This window comes from Coenobita brevimanus, chromosome 96 (genome assembly GCF_032717465.1).
Source record: "Coenobita brevimanus isolate Jiangsu-jjx chromosome 96, ASM3271746v2, whole genome shotgun sequence".
NCBI classification, from domain to species: Eukaryota; Metazoa; Arthropoda; class Malacostraca; order Decapoda; family Coenobitidae; genus Coenobita; species Coenobita brevimanus.
Window position 1 is genome coordinate 19546309 of NC_137049.1, and position 24017 is coordinate 19570325.

Here is a 24017-nt window from a genome sequence, read left to right on the forward strand (position 1 = left end):
CACCAGTCCACCTCTAACCCCACCAGTCCACCTCCATCACCATCACCTATGCCACTACCACTAGTCCATCTCTATTACCACACCACCACCACCAGCACTCCACATCCACCACCACCACTACCACTCCACATCCACCACCACCATCACCAGAAATTCACATCCATCACCATCATCACCATTCCACACCCCATCATCATTTCATCTCCACCATAATTCCACCACCACCACTACTGTACACATCACTCCATCCCCATACCATTTCCATTCACTTCTCTACCTCCACCACTTCCTACACCTTCACTTACCTCTTCTTTCCATGAGTTAGGTTAGATTGCTTTGGTTATGTTATGTTAGGTTTAGTTAGGTTAGACTACACCTGCAGAGACTATGTTTGATTTTGTTACATCCACAACTTCTAGGATTCAAAACCATAGACAGACCATTCCAGCTCTAGACCACTGCCACCAGCCCAATTATTCCACCCAAACATCAGATGAAGAAAGATAGGATACTGTAGAGATTTTTTTTTTAATATTTTTCTCACAGTTACTTATAAATACAAGTCAACCATGTACAGAGTTTGCTACATACAGCAAAACCAACATTATTACAACCACAGACTTGAGCATCCAAGGCCACGGTGCCTGAAATTAAAATATATATAATCCCTTCAGCTTGAAGAGGTTTATTTTTTTGTATTATTCGTGCTGCCACCTGGTAAAAGTTATTCAGTGGAGACATTTTGATAGCACGGAGACGAAAACAATGGTAACAGAGGTAAGTTTATTTCTGACTTGTTAGATGATCCATTATGACAAGTGAAAATGCTGGGTGGGAGAGAGGCACAGGTTAGAACTTGTATTCTTTATTTTCTCTAATATTTTGGGCTACACAGAATCCAGTAGACTCTCTGAAGATGGATTCTATGTAGCCTGAAACATTAGAGAAAATAGAATTCAAGCTCTAACCTGTCTCTGTCTCCCACCTAACATTTCCATTCCTGACAAGTTTTATCTATGGATTCACCAGGTCAAACAAGCCTGAAATAATCACCTCTATTCACCCATGTTTCCATCCACCCTCTTCCCAGGAATTTATTTTGTTTTGGAGGACCTTTCATAGTGGAGAAGTTGTTATTATTTTAACTTCTTTGCAGTGACAGGCTCCCCAGAGTTAAATTAAATCGTATAGGGGTAACAAGAATAAACTGTAAAAGATGCCATTATCGTGAAGGGGTTAAGTCTGACTAGAGTAACAGAGAGCATGGATTTCCCTTCATTATACTTGGATAACTATAAACACAGTTCAGTCTTCCAAAAAACTATCGCTACCATCACCGTCCCTTAGCATTTTGAAACAGAGAAAGAGGTGTCTTAATACAGTACAGTATAAGCATAGTGTCTGTTCATAATTGGTGACCACATATCATTCTGTATCACTGGATTAAATGTCAGTGGATTATATGGCCAGTTTCTTTAAAACTGACACCACGGATCATATTCTCATCAGTTAATGGAGCTCCCAAGCCTCGCTTCCTAACCAGTTTATTTTGGCATACGGCATGTCAATATTCTCTTGTATACTGTACTGCATATTTATGCAGGCTATGCTGATATTAAGAGATATAGCTAGCATAATGAAAACTATAGAATACTGTAAACTTCACCATGATCTAAAACTGCAATTTCCTCATACTGGACATTGAGCTATGACAAGAGATTAAATAGCACTAAAGTATACAAGACACCACAGTGTTATGGAAAACAAATAGAGCCATTATATTGGCTTTCTTTGCCATTGAGCTATGTGAAATATGCTACACAACAAAAACCTCCAAGTTAAACATATTATAGTACATTATAGTACACAAAAGACATTGCTATGTAATGTGTGCTAGCATGCCTCTTAAAGCCAAAAGAGTAAGTCCCTGATATACACTGCTTATGACCCACAGTCTTATAAAAGCAAACTCATCCAGGCATCTTGAAATTAACATTTCATTTTCTTCAGTATTCTCTATGAGGGAGAAATTTTGTCGGTTCTCAGCCTTGGATTCTTTATTTTTGCGTAATTTAAAAAAATGCAACATATTAAGTCCACTTCAATAAATCTGTGGGTGAGGATACTTCTTTGGTCATGAATATGTACAGTCATGGCCAGTGATTCCATTACACTTCTGAGGTCCTGAATTGAAGAGGCAAGATCCCAACCCAACTGATTAATTTTTATTAGTTATGCAGTACTGTATTTCAGTCTTGCTAGATTTTGATACACTTTAGAATTCTGTAGTCCTGAATAAGAGATCCAGAACCACTTTATTACTGTTGATGGGCTTTGCAAGATTTCATGAGGTTTCAAATTAACCCTCTGTCTGTGTTTGAGTTTCTGCGAGTTGAATAAAATCATCCTGCATATGCTAGAATAAAACACAGAGTTCTCTGTTCTCTACTTGAACATCAAGCCTGATAGGTTGTAACAGTTTTGATACCATAGGTTTCTGTAGAACATAAAATCATCTTAAGTCAGCTGAAATATAAAGTGTGAATGTAGTTCACAGCCAAAGGGTTAATGAAGCATGATACTGGCCCCTGCGAGTACAGGACTGTTGATTAGTTTAGTCTCATACATCAGGATTTGACACAGCTTCAGGACAATGTAAAGGAACTATTGCTTGCAACAGTACATTAGGAGCCAGCACAACTTGTCTGATAACCAATGATATATTTATTCTTATAAGAGTGAAATTTTACTGCAACAATACACTCATAATATGATCATAACACAGTAATATCTTTGTCATGTTTCACAGTGCTTTGGATTATTCAAATGGATTCATTTTACGTATGTACTGAAGTTGTGTTTACTTTGATGGTAGAACAGTTTTGGCCATCTGAAAAGGGTCTGAGTTGGGCCAGAACTGTTGTATCCTCACAGTAAGCACAGTTTCACTATGGGTCTAATTCCTTTACAAACACCTATTTCATAATTCAAGCAGATTTTGGTGACACTAACCCTTTCACTGGAACTGTCACATTTAGGTACTTTAGTCTGGCTGACATGAGAGCCAGTAGTCTCAGTGAGTTACGAAGCTTGCTAACACATTCCTTAGCTTCTAGCCTTTGGATCCTTCTTCCCTGCATTAAAAAAAATTGCAAATTGCACTATTTATTTCTACAGTGATGTTTGCCTTTGCAGTATCGACATAGGTTGCGTTTACAGTATATCCATCCACCACCCAATCCTATGTCACTCCATGAGAAGCATAGAAGCCCGGGACTAGGCAAGTTGGTCCTGGCATTCAAGATGAGAGTGACCAGCCTCACTCATCCCTGAGTGGCATTACGTGAGCAATAAACCCCAACCACCCTTTGGATATAAACCTGCACCGGCTCAATCCGACTGGAGCACCGTAATTACTCACTAAACCATCAGGTGCCATACTTTGGTTATATGGTTACCACTCAGCATAGTAAATGGTTTCCTGGTGCACAGGAAACCATTTGGCTTGTCACTCAGTGTAGTCACTCATAGGCAGTAGGAAATGGAAAGAATGAAGGAAAGAAAGACAGAAGAGGGAATGTAAAGTCACCCATACGCAGAGGGATGTGAAAAGAATGAAGGAAAGAAAGACAGAAGAGGATGGAAGGAAGAGAGGAAAGGGCAGACATCCAATGCAGCACTACATTGAGTGAGTGGATGGTGAGCACCATCACCTACCACAAACCTTTACAGTATAATATATGAGATTATTGAAGCTCTGTATGCATAAATAAATTTAATATTTATGTTTTTCTAATAAATTCTGTGAATAACATAAGAGATTACTGAAGCTCTATGTACAGAAGGGAACTGATGAGGTGATAGGGAGCCTCCTTAACTGATGATAATATGTACCTAGGTCATTTATATTGGCTACGGAAAATCCCTGTCATTCAGGGTTATAGAGGGTTGCAGTGCATGTGTATTACTAGTGGGAAACACTTGTTAAGCTTTTGGTTTATTTAAACTGTTACAATAGAACAAATTACCGGCGAGATTCATTACACACTGTACAATAATTATACAAAACTTTTTTTATATATTTTCTCAGCATGATACAGATGAATTGTCCCACGGTAGAAGTGAAAAAGCACCAAAAACTAAAAATACTTGAGAAAAGAAGTCACAGGGGTTTGTTGCCAATATACTGTGTTAGATTCCCCATTCTCAAGAAATCTAATAAGCAGCCAGTACCCCTGAGATGACATGAGTGAGGCTAGTTTTACCATTAGTTTAGTGGGCTTTTTTGCACCTCTTCTTAACCAACTATTTCTGTACTGTATGTCAGAAGTCCATAACATGTTATTCAAGCATTCTGTGTAATCAAGACATGAATAACATCTCAAATATCAATAATAATAATAATAATAATAATAATAATAATAAGACATAGCATGCAAAATAATTTGCTAAGGAAGAGGTGTTAGAAGCCAATGGAACTTTCTGTAACTATTTTAAAAACTTCATTTTAAGCTTGATGTTTTTACACTTCTTCCAAGTGACACTTCACAGAATCAGTTTATAAAGCATTTGGCCTAATCTCCAGAAAGCTAGGTCAATATCTGCAGTTGCTCCAATTTTGAGAGACATGTAGTTGTCACTGATATGTGGCTGTTAAATTTAAATTAAACCAAAGTAAAATTAGCATCCTGTTAAAAGTTTATCTAATAGAGCAAAAGACAGATACCCTGATACTGAATACTGTACTTGCCATAATGAGCTACTTAGGTATTTTTTCTGTTCCAAAGATCTAACATGTTCTATAAGAAAACTAAGAGATGATAACATGAGATCTAGTAAGCCATTTTCAACACAGAATTGAGTCTTGCTACATATGAATAATGAAGGCTTGGAATACCTTTCATTTCTTGGACAGTAAAATTTCCTCTAAGTTTTTAAGTACAGTATATCTAAAAATGTAATGAGTTTAGGCACAAGGCAAATAATACCACATACACACAGTTTCTTTTCTCTCATCCATACACACACTCTCAGCAGACACATGACACAATACATTGTTTTGCTCAGTATAAAGTTCTTCATTTTGCCTTTAGTGCATAGGGCTTCATCTAGGGCAGCTTGACATAGAGCTCTTCCAATTGTGGGCTGAAGTACTTCTTCAGCTGAGGCCGCTTGGACTTGAGAGTTGGAGTGAGGAGGCCATTCTGTACACTGAACAGATCTGGGTGCAAATATATGTCCTTTACCTGTAGTAAATGAAAAACAAGAAAATTAAATTAGAAGCCAGGGGTAATTAAAGGAATTAAAGAGGGTCCAGTACATCTTTACCCACTGATGACATTTTATCAGTAGAATCAAATTACTGTACTGGAAAATATGCACTGCCTACTCATTACAGTAATTTAATATATATATATATATATATATATATATATATATATATATATATATATATATATATATATATATATATATATTGTGCATTCTGTGTTATCAGAAAAAAACACTAGTGTGCATGCATCCTTGAGGATGAGGCTTCAAATAACTTCTGACACCACAGCCACTAGAAATGGTAATAGGAGGAATCATCTTAAGACCCTTGAGGAGAGGGTGCAGTGTTTCTTCAGTTATAATGCCTCACAGTGCACGGTCTTCCTCCAAGGCCATTGATGATTCTTTCACTCACAAAGTAAGCACTTGAGTGTGTGCTTGACCAAGCAATCTAGTGGTGCATCATGACATACTGCCTTTCCCAGTCTTCTTTGTGGCTGTTTTATGTTCCAATAAATGATTGCTTCTCTCTTCTTTCTGTTACTGTTTTCTGCTCAATGCCCTGCTCCATCATCTAGCTATTCAGGATTCTGTGTCAGTGTCAGTTTTGCCAGTTGCTGCTTCTTCTGTTCATGCTGTGACTGTACCCGGTGTTTCATGTGTACTCTGCTGCGCACCCTCCAAAATCAACATTTCTCTCACACATCAGCCTACTGTGAGTGGTACCCAGTGCATCATCATTTCATACCATCATCACTTTATCATCTCATCTCTTCTCATCTCATCTAATCACCTCATCATTATTTCATCATCATCATCAAATGCAACATCATCATCACTGCATTACTTGTCTAAGAAAAAGTAAAATTTATTGGCAAGTTGGTTTAACTCCAGACTGATCACAACTCGCAACATGTACCCAAGACTGCTCATTTATACTCTCATACAGTGAAGCCATGCATGTAACATTACGACTCTCCCTCATCAATTCAAGATGCCTAAGTGTCCAGCAGGTAGATCTTTAATCTCAAAGATCAAGAATGCTCGCCATACCTTGTATAAAATAATGGATACAAATGAGGTGCAAGATTTTTTTTTTTTACAGACCCTACAGGCACTATGAATTTTTATTATTTATAAAAAATCAGAGTGAGGCACGCAGATGGAACTGTGCAGAGCTGAAGGTAAGCCACTAGCTATGTAAGTAACACAAACGAGATGGGTTGGTGCTGCTCATGTGCATATATGCATGAACATACCGTAAGTGGTACCAAATGGGTGCAGGACAGTGAAGTGCCTTACTGGCAGGCTGTTACAGTTGTGCAATTACAGTAAACCCTCAATGCAATGAACCCATGTACTGCAAATTTCGGATATAGAGAACAGCCAAATCATGACCGAACTTCCCTCAGATTTTGTGAACAAAGGTTGCTAAATGCAGGGGAAGTTTGCAAATCAGCCCATGGTGACAACAGCATCCCTTCCTGGCACAGTAAGTGTACTTCAACAGCATCCCATCCTTGTACAGTAAGTGTACTTCAACAGCATCCCATCCTGGTACAGTAACTGTACCTCAACAATATCCCATCTTGGCACAGTAAGTGTACTGTAACAGTACTACATTATACTGTATTTTTATTATAGGTATTGTATTTACTGTATATGTACAACTTCATACAGTATTGCATTTACATGTACAACTCCATAAACCATTGAATTCTTCATGTAAAACTTCATAAAGTTAGTCTGGGTTATGTTTGAGCATGCAGGACCGAACAGCTCCCCTTATACTGTATAGTGAACTGAGCTCGGTAATCCCTTGGAAATACCGAACCCCTCGTATATAGCGACCTTTTGGATATAGCAACCCGCCCCTCCCCCCAATTAGTTCGTTATATCGAGGGTTTATTGTAACTGATCAGACTGACTGTTTGCATCAAAACTTATATACTGTACATTAAAAGCTCGATATAACGAACTTCACTATACTGGAATTAGCTTTATCGCAGTTGAGGAGCTGACTGGACTAAATTCTTATACTGTATATTGGAAAAAGTCTGATAAAGTCAGAAGTGGTCTGGAATGCCTGGCCAATGTAACAACTGAAATGAAACTTAACAAATTAATCACTGTCCTGGCCGAGATTCGATCCTGGGCCCTCATGCTTGATACATGTGCACGTTACCATTGAGCCAAAGAGATGATCCCTGCTTTGCCTCTAGGAAACACGGGCTTTTATACACCCCATTACACCCCCCTTTTCTCCCCTTGGTGATTAATTTGGTGAGTTTCGAACACACAAGGTAGCGTAAGCATCGGAGGCCACCATGGGGAGGCTGCAGACCACACCAAAACAGCCCATCCCCGGGATGAGGGCAGGGACGCTGTCAGATAACCAAGGACCAACATCAAATTGCCAACCAAACCCCGCCTCACATCCCACACTGTTGCCTACCAATGTAACAATTGAAATGAAACTTGACAAATTAATCACTGTCCTGGCCGAGATTCGATCCCGGGCCCTCGCACTTGATATGCGCGCACATTATCACTGAGCCAAAGAGAAGATCCCCACTTTACCTCTAGGCAATGCGGGCTTTTATTCACCCCATTACCCACTTCAGCTATGTTCACCATAATAAGATAAATGAAAGACATGTTTCTCAGTGTAAAGTACAGTATTATTATATACATTATACCATTTGGTTATTGTAGTGAATGTATAATACAGTACAGTACTACAGTCGCAGTGAAAACAGTTTAAAAACTGTTGGTGTGAGCCAGACGAATTTCTGATATATCGGAAAAAGTCTGGGTTAGCAGGAGGAAGTCCAGATGTCACTTTTATCGAAATTTTGCTTTTTCCGGAATGGCTTGGGCCCCAATTAGTCCGTTAAGGTGAGGTTTTATGGTATTTGTAAATTTTTCTATTAATGGTTATTTGAAGTTATGAGATACTCTGTAACTATATTTCTGAGGCTGCCTCTTTCCCTTTTAAAGAACTGTATAATACTCATATTTGCACAGAATTTCTGTTTTATTATATATATAAAAGGCCTACTATACCGCATGAAAATATTAGAGTACACACTTCCATTCAACTGCACTGCACTCTTCTTGTACACCAGTGAATGCCTACAAAAATTTGCAGGAGTCTCACCTTGCTGCTGGTTATGAAGTCTCCTTACCGTTATAAAGCCCACAATGATCACTTTTGATTAAAAAGTCAAAAAAATTATTTTCACACATTTCATGTGTTGCGATTTCTGACAACATTTTTGTTCATTAATTTAATGACACCGCCGGGCATCACTTTGACCCCACGTAAAACGAATTAGGTTGATATCTATTACAACTCTCATGAAAGAAATGAACAAACACAAGCAGTACACAGTGCTGATTTATTATTTAGATACTTTTTATTTTCATTTTTTGTATCCACAGCTACAACTCCATAAACCATTGTGCTGTCTCTGTTATTCAATTATCTTTTCAACTTTTAAGCTGTTACTTCATATGTTAGGTACAATACAATGACAGAGGCTGGCTTCCATTTTTTTGTGAGTTTTACGCCAGGTCCCCTTTTCTTGGATAAGGACTAAGGCGTTGCCCCTGGGTAGAGGACTTTGGTTTGGAGCGTGTAGCATTTTATGACCGGATGCCCTTCCTGATGTCTACCAATGACTCTTGGGTGGATTCGATCCTCCGACACTTATGTCAGAGCGGAGCGCTTTAACCAACTGAGCATACCCTGAACTTTATACAGTGAATGAAAATCATATCCTTATTCCAAGTCATGAAGAGCATATGCGATTTTAGCTGTTTGCAGTATTTTTTGGTAACCTAATACGTGTTAAATGTAAGGGATTACTGTACATCAAGGCAGCTAAGTCACTGCTTGATATCTTCCAATAAAACAAGTAGGTATCCTTCATCTGCAACTGTGACTTAGAATGGTATATTAATACCGCATAGATGAACAACAACTTGAAACTATGCACAATGGTTAGACAGTATTTAATCTCCTAGCAGTGATAATATTTTTACTCTATTTCATTCTGGCACTTATCAGACTACAGTATCTTAATTAGCTTATGAAACTCACATGAGGGAACTAACTGTTGCTCACAAAACAGTAGAATTCCAAATAATCAGCACTCAAATATCCAGCAACCCCAAATAACAGGCAGACACAGAGGGAGTAGAAAAATATATATATATATATATATATATACTGTATATATATCATTAAAACGGTAATGGACCACATCTGGTTGTACACAGGCTTGAATTTGGTAATGCAAACTGTTTAATAGTATAGGTTTTTCTATCTTTTGCCAGACGCCTTAGTCCTGTATGGGGTGGCCACAAGCAAATCGCCTCCATATCGCCCTGTCCCCCGCCATTTCACTGCCCTGCTCCCAGCTCACACCCCCCTCTCTCATATACCTCTGCTCCATCCCTCCATCTCATCCTAATAATAATGGATTACTTGTCAATGAGGTATCCATAGGAGTAACTCTCACAAGGCAAAATTACTTGTATGGCACTTCAAAATTCCCATATCTGCCAGTTGACGGGGGTTCTACTGTACTTTGAATCAATGTTCGTTTTAAATGCAATCAGGTGGGGGCGCTCACCATCCACTCACTCGATGTAATGCTGCTCTCGGACGCCTGTCCTTTCCTCTCCTCCATCCTTCATTCCTTCCATCCTCTTCTGTCTTTCTTTCCTTCATTCTTTCCTTGTCCTTCTGCCTGTGGGTGACTCTACACAGAGTGACAAGCCAAATGGTTTCCTGTACACCAGGAAACCATTTACTTCGCTGGGTGGTAACCATATAACCAAATTTTGGCGCCTGGTGGTTTAGTGGGTAATGGGGTGCTTTCAAAGCTAGTATTCCGCCAGATGGCTCCACTGTTGCAGTAAACACATTCCCCGCACTGTTTAAAAAGCATATTTTTCTTTGTTAAATATCTATACTGTTGTGTGAAAATGTGGATCATGGTAATGTCATATGCCGAAATATAAATAATACAAATAGAACACGTATATATAACGTATCGTGAAGTGTTTATATTTATCATAAACGGAAATTAAAATATTACTGATGGCATGTGATGGCAACCCGTCCTTCCAGTGACCCAATATTATTTAATTTCTGCTACATTTAGTGCAAATTTGGTTCTTAATGCATTGTCTGTTCAGACTGTAAAGTACGCCTAGTGGGTATCTAGACTCATCCAGTTTCTATGTGGGCAGAAATTTAATGTTGAGTAAATATTGGCATTCAACATTTTGCTCGCTTCCTTCACGCATGCGCACCACAAAACAGTCCCATGTTTAAGTTTTTTCACAAGGGATGTCAAGTTTCCAGGAAAAATTTTATTTTGATGGCGTGTAATGTCACGGTTTCACTCAGAGTAGAAACGAGCTATATTCATAACATTCGTCATTGGTTCATAAGTGACTATGTACAAGGCAGTGTGTTTCACTGAGCGATATCTTTGTGTGATTGTCATTCCCACATCTTGCCTCTCTAGCTGTTAACTAAGCTACGCCGATTTCTCATGTCCCTGTACCCGACGTTGGTTGCATTACTGTCGTAAATGGACACACCTACAAACACATATAGTTCAGTAATGTGAGTTCCTGACTGTTGAGCTGAGAGAGAGAGAGAGAGAGAGAGAGAGAGAGACCTTCCCCTGCAGCTTCCTTGCACCATGAGTGAGTCATATTCATATGTATCATTGTAGCTTTTTGTAAATAAAATGTTACAGTGAAGTTTTGTCTTTTTCTGTTGAGAACTAGTGGTTATTTTAATTTTTACATTTCACCAAGTGCCTACCAAATAAATACCTTAAGGTCATCTTATCAATATCTCACACACACTGCCCCCACTTGGCAAGTCCCTAATGGTATGGTCATGTGAGAACTGTCTCCAGGCCACCTGTCCACACACATATGTTTGTAAGATCTTCCACTGACTGAGTCAGTAGCTTGTGCACATACCAGTCCTCTTGACCTGGATGCAATCTCAACTGGGGGTAGACATTTAAGAGGATGCAGTAGTATTTACTCGTCATGTGTTCTCACGTTTGCATATATATATATATATATATATATATATATATATATATATATATATATATATATATAAGCGTGAATACTGAACTTGACTCCGTGTGAATCTTGTGGATCACTTGGAGGCGATGTCTTGGCTTGTATACCTTCCACAGTCGTCTGTCCTCGGTGAGACCGGGCAAAGAATGACGCGTAAATGATCTTGGTTTTGGGACGGTTCCTCAGACCGGATGATTTATGATGGTGAATGCCAGTATTTACTCAACATTAAATTTCTGCCCACATAGAGACTGGATGAGTCAAGATACCCACTAGGCGTACTTTACACTCTGAACAAACTATGTATTAAGAATCTAACTTGCACTAAATGTAGCAGAAATTAAATAATATAGGACCACTGAAATGGCGGATTGCCATCACATGCCATCAGTGATATTTTAATTTCAGTTTATGATAAATATAAACAATTCAAGATACGTTATATATACGTGTTCTATTTGTATTATTTATATTATGGCATATGACATTACCATGATTCACAATTTTACACAACAGTGTAAATATTTAACAAATAAAATTATGCTTTTTAAACAGCGCGGGAATGTGTTTACTGCTACAGCGGAGCCATCTGACGGAATACTAGGCTTTTCAGAAGCACCCCATTACGTGCTCCAATTGGATTGAGCCAGTGAAGGTTTATATCCAAGGGGTGGTTGGGGTTTACTGCTCACATAATGCCACTCAGGGATAAGTGAGGCTGGTCACTCTCATCTTAAATGTCAGGACCAACTTGCCTAGTCCCAGGGCTCCTATGCTCCTCATGGGGCATCGTAGGATTGGACGATGATGATGATGATAATGATCTGTTAAATAAATAAGATCATATGGAGTCAAGTTTTCTCTCTTAAGGCACCACTGTCTTCTATGGACAGGAAACTTAACCATGTGTCAAAGCCAGCTACAGATAATTATTTCACAGCAATACTGGTACAGGTAATTTACCTCTATCCTCTATTATCCTCTCATCAGTTTTATTCACTTGCCCCAGTGAACTGATCAAAAATTATCTCTATCCATTATTGAGACCAACCATGCAGGAGATGGGTGTCTTCTTGATGTTACAATGATACAGATGAGTTCACTGCCAGATGAGCCTAGAGCCACAACAACAGAGACCAACACAACATCTCACCTGTTCAAATGACTTGAGCCCTGCTGCCTTGCCAAGGTCAGTGATATCATCCATGATGAGCTGCTTGACATGGGGGTTGGCACACAGGACAGAGAGGGTGCCTGGAATCTCCTGCTCCCTCGCCCACTCCTTCACTGCCTCCACCTCGGGCACTACAATGGCCACTATGCTCGACTGTGCAACAGAATATGAATTAATTTAATATTTTCCAGGGCCATTGAGAAGGGGAAAAAAAGCAAACCAAGTATTTCTGGGGATAACTAACAGAAGGTACAAAAAATATTTAATACATCCATGTACTTTTATAATGACGCCACAAGAAAACTTTAAAAGAAAATACAGTATTGAAATTGTGGATGTGTGCTGTCATTTTACAAACATTTATAGAATGGTTTCAAATGCTGCTGTCAATATGCATAAGAATGCATACAGTATTACAGCTCTAAAGAGAGTGGGGCATGAAATATTCCAGCCTCTGTTGTCAAACATGCATAAAAACTTATAACAGCAAATACTATATTAGCACATTATTGGTATAGGGTCCTGGTGGTGGGCTCCTGCAGGCAAGTACATTTAAGGGTGGGAAGCCAGTCTACTCCTCTAGGTGGAGCTATGTGATCAAGAACCTCAACTTACCTCAAGGGTAAATAAGTTTCAAGGACAGAAAGTAAAATCAGAGTCTATAATAATTAAGTCTGAAGACTCAGCTATCAAACTACAAACAAACCTTACATACAAACAGTTTCAAGGAAATATAGAAACACATAAGAGTAATATCATTATTACACTATATTAGCTTATTGCCTTGGGAGTGTTGGTAAACTAGGACAAGAAAGTGGAATGCTTAAATTATAAAGAACTGTTCTGAATGCTAGTGAAATCAGAGACAAAATAGCAAGTGCTAGTGCACTGTCCTCACAGATGTCATTGTTGTCATCATCTATTAATAGGTATGATAACAGTCCTCCCACTTTCATACTTTCTTTTTCCTTGTTTCTGGATACTACCTCACCTCATGCTTCAGTGGGGAAAAAAAAATAATAATAAGCCAAGATGATGAGGCTCATGATAATAAGTATCTTCTGCCCCAATAAATTATCACTCAACTTTAATATATCATGAAATTTCTGTAATCAAAATACCATATATACCCTGTAATCAAAATATTAACAATGCTGGTTTTAAACACACCTACCAATATAATGCTAACCAAATCATACAGTACTGATTTTCAGTCAAAACTATGCTAAATTTAAGAACCACTATACCCACCACTTTACCTATTATAGGTATTACTGTTTATCATCTGATCCCTATTTCCACATATGTTAAATGAAATAAACACAGGCACATGTGTGCAAACAAACACACACACACAATCAAGGCAATGTATCATGTGACTGCCCAAAAGAAATGGACCATACCATTTATTCATCATTTAAGCCATAAGAAAAATTCAGCCATTTCTCCTTAACTGTGCAGTTTGTTTGAAAAAGCTCTAAAACCCCCAAGTTTTAACTCCTTCCACCCAAGTTTATTGCTCCTATTTTGTTCTTACAACTACCAGATAACTTAAGCAGCTTCGGAAAAACCTCCTGTACTAAAGGGGTAAATGAAGGCTCTATCCAACCCCTCCAACTCTTGGTCTCTTTTAAGATAAATAATATTATCAGGGGATAGCTAGCATATACTAAAAAGGGGTCAGTATTTTCCTCACCTTAAGACTCTCTCCGTGGACGAATACCTGAGCCACATAATGCGACCTCATGTAAATATTCTCAATCTTCTCCGGAGCAATATATTCTCCTATTGACAGCTTGAATATATGCTTCTTCCTGTCAATTATTTTCAGACAGCCAGTCTGAAAAATATATGCCATGTTAAATATACAGGTATATATAAAATTACTGCATGTTTCATATATAATACAGGCATTTCAAATATCCATGCTTCAGACAGCTATCTAAACAAAATTATTACTACAGACTTTAGAAAAAAAAAAAAAAAAAAAAAAAAAAAAAGGCATCAGCTATCCAGAACTTTCAACCACATTCTCATAAAAATAGGGGGCTCCCTGGCATATCTTCTTGGTCATTGGTCACGTTATTTCTGCTTACACCATTTTGTGACATTTATGCATACCACATGGATATCAAGTTACCTATATACTGTACATAGACATAGAGGTAGATAGGTTTCACACTGCTAATCACAGCTTCTCATTCTCAGTTAAATACATAAAAAGTATGGCAAAGTATAAAAATTACCTATCTGACCTAGAGAACAGGATGCCAAACACTCATTACAATGCAAAGAGATAAGAGCACCACCTAAAAAAACAATCCTGGATCCCTTGTACTACATGTGTAAATGCCTACAGCAAAGCTAAGAAAGAGGAGCTAGGAACTCTCCAAAGCCGATATGGACGATGGTCCCAGTATACTGTTTTGAAACTCTCAAAACCTTCAATCTGGTGAAGTAACTGTTGGTTTATTCTTACTATTTCCTGACATTTACATTTAGCTTTTGGATTAACTAACAAACATGTTGTGTTTGATTCAACATTTAATAATTCTTTCACTAACAGAGAAAGATTAAACAAAACTGTCTGCAAGTAGCAAGAATAAGAAACGTAATCAAAGTAAAAGGGTTAATAGAGAAGGTAGGAGTCTCTCTTTATGTCAAAGAAACCATAATAAATGAATTACTGACTAATTACATATTCAAAACAAATAACAAAATATTATTTTGACCTCTTCATCCCAAGGATGTAATTTTCATTGTTGCTGCATCCAGACTGTTTTTTTTTTTTTTTTTTTTTTTTTTTTTTTTTTTTTTTCCAAAGGAAGACTTTTATATCTGGAGGAGTTAAACATAGCATTCATTAAGCTCCTTCACAAATAGAGCTCTTCCTTAGATTGAAGAAACTCATCTGGTAGCAGCAAGGATTGTATTAAAAAAAAAATAAAGGACCACCCAGAATCGAATGGTTAAATTAAGAACTGCTACATTATCAGGCTGAGAGATTTAACATAAAAATATGCTCACTGGTAGCCACTGTCCAATGTCGCCAGTGTGAAGCCACCCTTGGTTGTCTATGGTTTCCTTTGTCTTCTCTGGGTCCCTGAAGTAGCCTTTAAATACATTGGAACCTTTGATGCAGACCTCACCCTGCCCTACAGAGAAAAGATATCATCATAATACTCATCATGATCATTATCATCACCATCACCATTAACATTACCATCATCAAAACCACTACAAACATCATCATCAACACTAATATCATCACCATTGCCATCACCATCACCATTGCCATCACCATCACCATTACCATCACATCACCATTATCATTATCATCACCATCACACCACCATTACCATTATCAACAGCAATATGATCATCAACATCATCACCATCATCGTAACTCTTATTCCCACCTGAAGATGGGGAGAGGTAGGATAAAGAAAGAAAGAAAGAGTACAAAAGTAGAATTATCATAAGGCATGCCTAATGAAATGGGCCGCAAGCATTCACGTCATTTAATCGTGTGGCTTCCTGGATCCATGGCAAGCATATAAATACAGAATGTATCATAAAAAACAGTAATCACCAGTTCCATATTAGTCCCTACAGTCCAGTAACACCCCTTTCACTTTTATGGCCTGTGTGAAGTGTAAGACACCAAGACTAAGATACTGTAATCCAGAACATTTTAGGGTGGGTGACTGGCCTACATCCGTAGTGACTAATAAAAAGACCCCAATGTACAATACACCTGCCTAAAATTACCAGAATTTTGTTCTTGCAGGTACAAAATAGTTCTTACAATTAGATATCTTCCTTTTTAAAGTACAAACTTACTTCTTTTTTTTTCCCTACTTGTAAAACACAGCAAGTAAAAGCTATTTCAAGTCATGTAGTCATTGTAAAGTACAAGATGCTGTCATGCCTCACAAAAACCTGTCACACCACACAATACCACTCCTCTCCCAGTCACACCACACACTACAACAATTCCCAATCACACCACACACCACAGTACCACACTTCCCTGAAACACCACACACATTACCACACCTCTGGTCACACCACACCACATACTACCACACATAGACACACCATACCCATCAGTTACACCAAACACTACACCCAGACTACCGCACCTCTAGCTTTCTACAATACAGATACAACTTGACTGAATGACCGTCATAAAGAAACAAAACCACTTCCATACAAATTATTAAAAAAAAAGGGGGGGGAGCACTTACCTTGAGACGCATAGTAGTCCATTTCAGGAACATCACAGAGCTTGATGGCATTGCAGGCTATAGGAGGGCCAACATGGTCTGGTCTGTAGTCACCCTGGATTGTTAGAGTAGCAGGGGCACCGCATTCTGTCTGACCATAACCTTCAACAATCTGATAAATTTAAATAAAATTATATTACAGAGTACATTATGCTAATATAGATATAAAGTTCTTACACAGTGCCTAGGATCCATGCCTGGAGAGATCTGATTGGAAGGAAGAAGCAGGGAAGGAAAAACAGAGTACAGTATTCAGTTAAATTAGATTCTCCTTGATGTTTCTGCAGAAAGATTTTGTTTTCCTTAGCACACATTTATATTTTGGGGGGTTAGTACAGTCAGGAGTTCTGTTCAACGTCCAAACTGGGGTGGAAACTTCTGAACACAACCACCCCCATCCCAGCACTTGCCTATATTACACCTCTGATTATACAGTATCTTTAGTGAGCATGAGCTATGAACAAGGCCAACTGTGGTGTCATCCATAATGCTTACCACACAACCAAGGGCAACTCTCATGAAGGTGAGGACATTGCCAGCAAGTGGAGCCGACCCAACCACCAGCAACCTCAGCCTCCCACCCATACCGTCCTGCACCTTCTTGAATACCAGTTTATCCCAGATGGACGACCGCCTTATCACACCTCTGTAGAGATGTGGAGTCGATATTAGTGGGCCATAAAAACGATAAGATGATGAGATACTTATACAACAATGATACTTAGCTGGCATGAGACACATGCAACCCACTCAATAGCCAGGGGCTCCTCTGACATACTAAAATAACCTTATCATTTGGCCTTACAGATTACTATCATCATCATCCAATCCTGTGTTGCTCCATGAGAAGTGCAGGAGCCCAGGGTCTGGCAAGTTGGTCCTGACATTTAAGATGAGAGTGACCAGCTTCACTCACCCCTGAATGGCATTACGTGAGCAATAAAACCCAACCACCCCTTAGATATAAACCTGCACAGGCTCAATCCAATTGGAGTGCCTTAATTGACCACTAAACAAATATGAAAAATACTTCTCAGTCTCTCTTTTCTTGCTCATGGAGGTCATTTTAAGCATTAATTTTTTATAAGGAGTCATTTGCCACAGATATGAACTTCTTACCTTACTAAAACAACAGCCTTATCATTCAATCCTGTAGCAAGGAAAATTTAAAAAATAAAATATGAAATGGCACTCAATCTCTCATTTCTTGCTCACAATGGCCATTTTAAGCATCAGTTTCTCTATAAATGAGCTGTTCACTATAAATATGAATTTCCCAGCTTACTAAAATCACCATTATTAAATCCTACAGAAAAAAAAAGCTACCTCTCAATCTCTCCCTTCTTGCTTGCAAAGGCCATTTTAAGCATCAATTTCTTTATAGATGATCCATTTGCTGTAGTTGTAACTTTATCATAGACTCGGTTGAGAAGGCGGGGGACAGATGGGGTGATGGTGGGTCTAAGAGTTTTATAGTCATCAACAAGACTCTTGATGTCTCCTGAGTAGAATCCAACGGCCCCGCCAGCAATGTACACGGCCACCTCACAGCACCGCTCCAGCATGTGGGCAAGTGGCAGGAACGACAGAAGGACGTCACTCTGAAATTCAAGAGTAAGTGAGAAATGAATCAGACTTTTTTCTCGAACCCCATCAATACAACAGTGTGTATTTCTTGAGTAAAATTACTAGGCAGTAGCAAATGAACTGTCCCAGGAAGAACTTGACAATGTGAAATTTTTATGAGGTACGGCAGTGTGAAGTGTAACAAGAGTTGGGTTGTGACAGTGTGAAGTGTGGTAACATCTTCTCCAGAACAATAACTTTCTAACAACATATTTTTTTCTCAACATATTATACACAACAAATTCACAGTTACCAGCAAACACCAGCCAAAATTCTCACCTTCCATAGCTGTACCAATCACTTATTCTGCTTTACGTGCCTTGTAAAAATCCAACTTCCAATGCAATACCAGCAACTTACTTAGGCACTTAGTAAAAATCTAACTGCCACTGTACAACTAAACAATTATCTGGAGTGGCTTGTAAAAATCTAATCTCCACCACACTACTAACCACTTACTTTATGAGGCTTGTGCTCTGCCAATTGTAGTAAAGTGGCAGACACATCAGCAACAATGTTCTCATGCGTGAGCATGACGCCTTTGGGATTGCCAGTGGTGCCTGACGTGTAACAGATGGTGGAGAGGTCACCTGGTGATGGAGGCTGTGGGGGAGAATGAATTAATCATTTTACTTGAACTTGACCTAAAAATGCCGTCTTTCCATTCTTGAATGCTGAGCTGTAACAAGAGATTGACATTAGAATGTTTCTAGTCACAAATAATTACTAAGGAAAGACATTGTGCTATACCAGTTTCTTTCCCACCAAGCTACTTAAAAGAAATCGCAAACAAGAATCTGGGCCAAGTTAAGACAAAGAGAGCACTGCAGTCTAACTCTAAAACATTCATTATGGTGATTTTTTGTTTCTATTCTTGCTGCATCCAGATTTTTTTTTTTTTTACTTGAGAAAGGCCTCTCACAATGGAGGGATTAATGAAGCCTGTATTTAACCCCTCCTGTTAAAAAAAAAAATCCTCTAGCTGAATAAAAGCTTCACAATGTAAAAAAAATATAAGAAAGACAACACCAGAGTGAAATGGTTGACATTTCTTGGGTATGGAAAAACTTTGGTGATTTTTTCACACTAATACTAAAACAGTTTTGCTCTGCTGAATGAAAGCAGCAGTTAAGGGGCTAATGTATGATACTTTACTAAGGTAGTCTGAAGTATAGCACATGGTGCAGAGGTTGCACAGTGCTGGTGGCGGTGGGGAGAATGAATATGTATATACCCTTAAATCTGGTGCTCGAAAGGTACACCTTCCCATGGTGCACTGATAAAACCATGAAGTTCCAGTGTCCCCATTAAACAAATATCTCTCAAGTCCCTCCATATCCTTGCGGTGGGAGATGGTGGACTGTAAGAGAAGAGCAGGTTCAGTTTACAGTCCATCAGATACACATCCAGATAAGCCTGGGTCAATCCCTGAATGGCCTGAACTACAGTTGCATAGCCTTAGTCCCATATACCGTGCTGAGGTTAGAATGGGACTGACTGTTACCATTCATCATTGGGACCCTACCCACTCCATGTGTCAGTTAGCTAGGATGAATAAGAACTGGCCAGCATCATCAGATTTTAGTTTTACGACAGTTATTTTGTATATAACTATCTGCAATGCCCTCTGGAAATAAAAGATAAACAGGGTTATGGCCTTATCTGATTGCTTTTACAATTAATCCTATCTGTGTCACTTTTTCTGAGTCTTTTATGTGAGTAAGTTCACTGCAAATTATAAAGGAAAGGACAATGCCCATTGAAGTTCCATTGTTATTTACAAAGCTGATATGCCATTTTCCACCAATTCATAATACAGTTCAAGTCATGTGGAAAAGTTGCGATATTTTAGAACACATCCCTGACTTTCCATAAGGACCACTGTATATTCAATATCTATATGGTTCATGCACCCACTGAGATCTTAGGCTCTAATTTGGAACATCCATTAAGGGCATAATGATGTACAGTAGTGTGACTTGGTATTTAATGGAGGAGGATATTCGTAGACTTAAATGTACAGAGATGTGAATGATCAAATGAATGTGTGGTGCATCAATGAACGACAGGTCTAGGGGGGGTTAGGATTGCTAAAGAAAGAGTTGAGTGGAAGAATAGGAATTCAATGTATCCATGACTGGATGAGAAAGGGTAAGATAATTTGGACATGTGGAGAGGACAGAGAATGACAACTGGATACAAGGAGTGAGAAGTATGCACAATGAGGGTACAGTTGCATGAGGAACACTGAAAAAGATTTGGAATGAGGTCATATGATGTGACCTCAAGAATAAGACTGAATAGAAAGGCTCCTAAAAATCAATCTGTGTGGACAGCTGTCATTAGGTGACCAAGAAAACAAAACAAAACTATCCCCTGAAAGAAAACAGTTATAAGTCCTAAAGTGCTATGACAATGTCACTATATTCTTACTACCACCATATGATTTTATCAAGGACAGAGGTGGCATCTTGTAGTGAAAAGGTCAGAAGCAATCTCTAGTAAATGCTTCAGTATAAATGGTCTCCCCAACCATCATAAGATATTTACTGCCAAAAGAAAGATGCACAAAAGAAACCATCATTCTGAGGTGGTTATGTGCTCAGTCAACAATTTCTATGATTATAATAATGGCTATGACAATGAACACCTGTAATACCATGACGATGATGATGATGATGATGATTGAGATTGTGATGAAAATAAGGATGCATGTATATGAAGAGATGACAATGATGATAATGAAAATGAAAATAACTGATGATGAAGACAATGAAGATAATGATAATGATGAAAATTTCACAACTCACCATTTCTGGCAGATGACTGTCTGCTCCCAGTTTTTCCACTTCCTCAAAGTATTTGATAGAGATACCTTTCTTCTTGGCACGCTCAGTGTTCTCAGCGCTGATGTCTTTGATAGCTATGAGAGTCTGGAGGCATTTGGGAGGGTTCTCAAGTAGCTGGCTCATCTTACGGTCATCCTGGCAAATTACTGTATTTATGCTGGCTGTGGGGGGGGGAAAAAAAGTCAGTTTTACTCTCAGTGAGTAAAAGGCTAATAGTTATGAACATCTGAAAGCATTTAGGAAGGTTCTACAGTAGCTGGCTCATCTTATCATCATCCTGCTACTGTATACTGTATTAAACTGTTATTGATGTTGTAGGGGGAAAAAATTTAGTTAGACTATACCCAGGTTTGGAGAAAAATATAAATAAAAACCTAAAAGTGTATTCTGGAGTAGCTGGTTATTTTCCAATAATCCTGTGAGGTACATAAGGGGGTTACAAGAAAAATAAAAATACCAGAAATATTAACCTCTGTGTAGGAAAAAAAATTCAGTTTCATTTTATCTCATAGAAGATTACAAGGTCCTCAGTACTAAGCTATCATACTCAAAATTCCCTCAGTCACCTTTACAGAAATCTGGTCAATCTACCCATAGTAGATAATCCTCATCCCATCTAGCGCCACAGATTATCACACCACCAGAAAATTTTGGTTCCTGCCATGTTGGGAAAATACATAAACGCACCAAAAACTCATCAGACATGATATTTACAAGAAAACTACAAACTGAAAAATTTCAAATGTCTTTTTCAATGCAATGAAAGCTGAAAGACCCGTGTATCAAGATTTGCATATTTTGATATATCTGGAGACATGATCTCGGAGATAATTTAGATCATCAAAAAGGCAAAAGGCCAGCTGGAATATTGCCTCAGACCTGAGCGGTTCTGGAAAAGTACATACTGGCAAATACTTTAAAAGCTATATCTGTACATTTACTGGACTTCTAAAAGTTAAACACTAACCCATACATCTAATCTGTCATTATTTCAAAACAGACACCCTGATTGAAAATAAAAGTTGCATGATTCTGAAACATATGCACAAATACCACACTGCAGCCTCACCAAAATTGCCTAACTGCTGATAAAAATTGTAAGACTGTGATATTCAAGCACAGTCTTCTTAAAACACTAATCCAGATGGCATCTTTATTTCCAACTGAAAACCACACCAAGTTTCATAACTGGATTATACACACAGTTTTATTTTCTATCATCATTTGATAAGGTACCTTTAGTAATAATCAAGTCACAAGACCTAAACACTTCAGGCATAGCTATCTCCTGTGGCATCATCTTTATCGTTAAACAGTTAAGATGACTAAAAATGAGTTGCAAGATTATGACATTTAAGGATGCCTGCATCACCTAACAATACCTTTATCTTTAAACATATACTTTAATTCTCTCTTCACCTTAAACACTCATCATAACAAATGATAAATCTGCTATAAGTCTGACACTTATACACATATTATCTGGTATCAGAGGCATGATTTTTAAAAATATTTACCTTGACCCCCTAAATACCATGACGTATTTTACATATGATTTACTTTTGCTACCTAATGATGATTCTATTCATCTTATGGGAGAACTACTGGAGAGAAAGGGTTTGTGAAATCTTTATCTAACGAGTTTAGATCTGACATTGCAAGCTTTATATAAACAATTTATCACTGGGGTAAAGGCCAATTGTATGGATGTTCCCAACACACTCTGAATGATAAGTTGCATGATTCCAGAACCCTAGATGGCATAGAATAAATCATATAAAGAATCTCATGTATATCATCAGAAGAAAGAGGTTGGCTAATTTTATTGAAATAAAGAGTGCTGTATGTCGTTACATTAGGGAGGATAACTGTACTGCATCTTTATTCCCATTTACCCTGGTTGATGATAAAGTTGCAAGCTTCTGGTCCCAAGGTGTCATAGAGGGGCACAATAACCATGGATTGGCAGTAAAGCCCCTGTTCGGTAAGAATCCACTCTGGGCAGTTCTGTGCATAGATGCCCACGTATGTCTCAGGTCCCGGATTCAATCCTAAGGCAACCAGACCTGCCCCGAAGTTCTTGGCCCTCAGGAGTGCTTCGTTGTAGTGGAGCCATTGGTAAGGTTTGCCTGGACCGTCACGCCAACCTAAGCAAGGCCCGTTATCTGCAACAAGAATCATCATCTGAATCCTCATTCCCAATAATAATAAAAGGGAGGGGGAGGGGGATGCAGTAGCAATAATAATAAATTTATCTATATTTGTTCATGAGACTTATCCCCACTTAAAAAAAAGAAAAGAAGAAGTATAAAACAATCACTTTTTTTCCATATCTGTTCATAATATGATTCTCTAACTCCTATAGTCTGAAGACAGTTGGTTTCAGGTAAAATTAAATTAGGGGTATCAGGATGGCACATATTCATATGTTTAGTAGATATATCATCTGGCAGAAATTATCCCTAAAAACAGCCTAACTTACAGCAAAGCAAGTACTGCCAGCAGACAAACTCTATCCATGCATTTATTGAGTCAATGAGAGAAAAATATCATGATACATCTTACTGATGCCACAGAAACACTATGGCATTTCATTTAGTCCCATATCACATGATGTATGATATATCTAGCAATTAATGGTTTAATGAAGACTTGACATCTGACGAGGTCCTATCTTGGCCCTAC

General features: G+C 38.4%; 1 protein-coding gene across 6 annotated transcripts in view; it reads right to left on the reverse strand.

The window, feature by feature from the left end:
• Window positions 1–684: 684 nt before the first annotated feature.
• Window positions 685–24017, reverse strand: part of LOC145413430 (long-chain-fatty-acid--CoA ligase 6) — a 98096-nt gene continuing 74763 nt past the window's right edge. For all 6 annotated transcript variants that reach the window (XM_080283116.1, XM_080283115.1, XM_080283120.1 and 3 more), the window contains exons 4-13: window positions 23228–23497; window positions 21294–21493; window positions 18943–19086; window positions 18184–18458; window positions 17353–17503; window positions 16819–16969; window positions 15596–15723; window positions 14265–14408; window positions 12548–12721; window positions 685–5246 (exon numbers count right to left, since the gene is read on the reverse strand). In XM_080283116.1, the coding sequence (XP_080139242.1) occupies window positions 5109–5246; window positions 12548–12721; window positions 14265–14408; window positions 15596–15723; window positions 16819–16969; window positions 17353–17503; window positions 18184–18458; window positions 18943–19086; window positions 21294–21493; window positions 23228–23497 (1775 nt within the window). In that variant the 3' untranslated portion in view covers window positions 685–5108. The remainder of the gene's footprint in view (window positions 5247–12547; window positions 12722–14264; window positions 14409–15595; window positions 15724–16818; window positions 16970–17352; window positions 17504–18183; window positions 18459–18942; window positions 19087–21293; window positions 21494–23227; window positions 23498–24017) is intronic.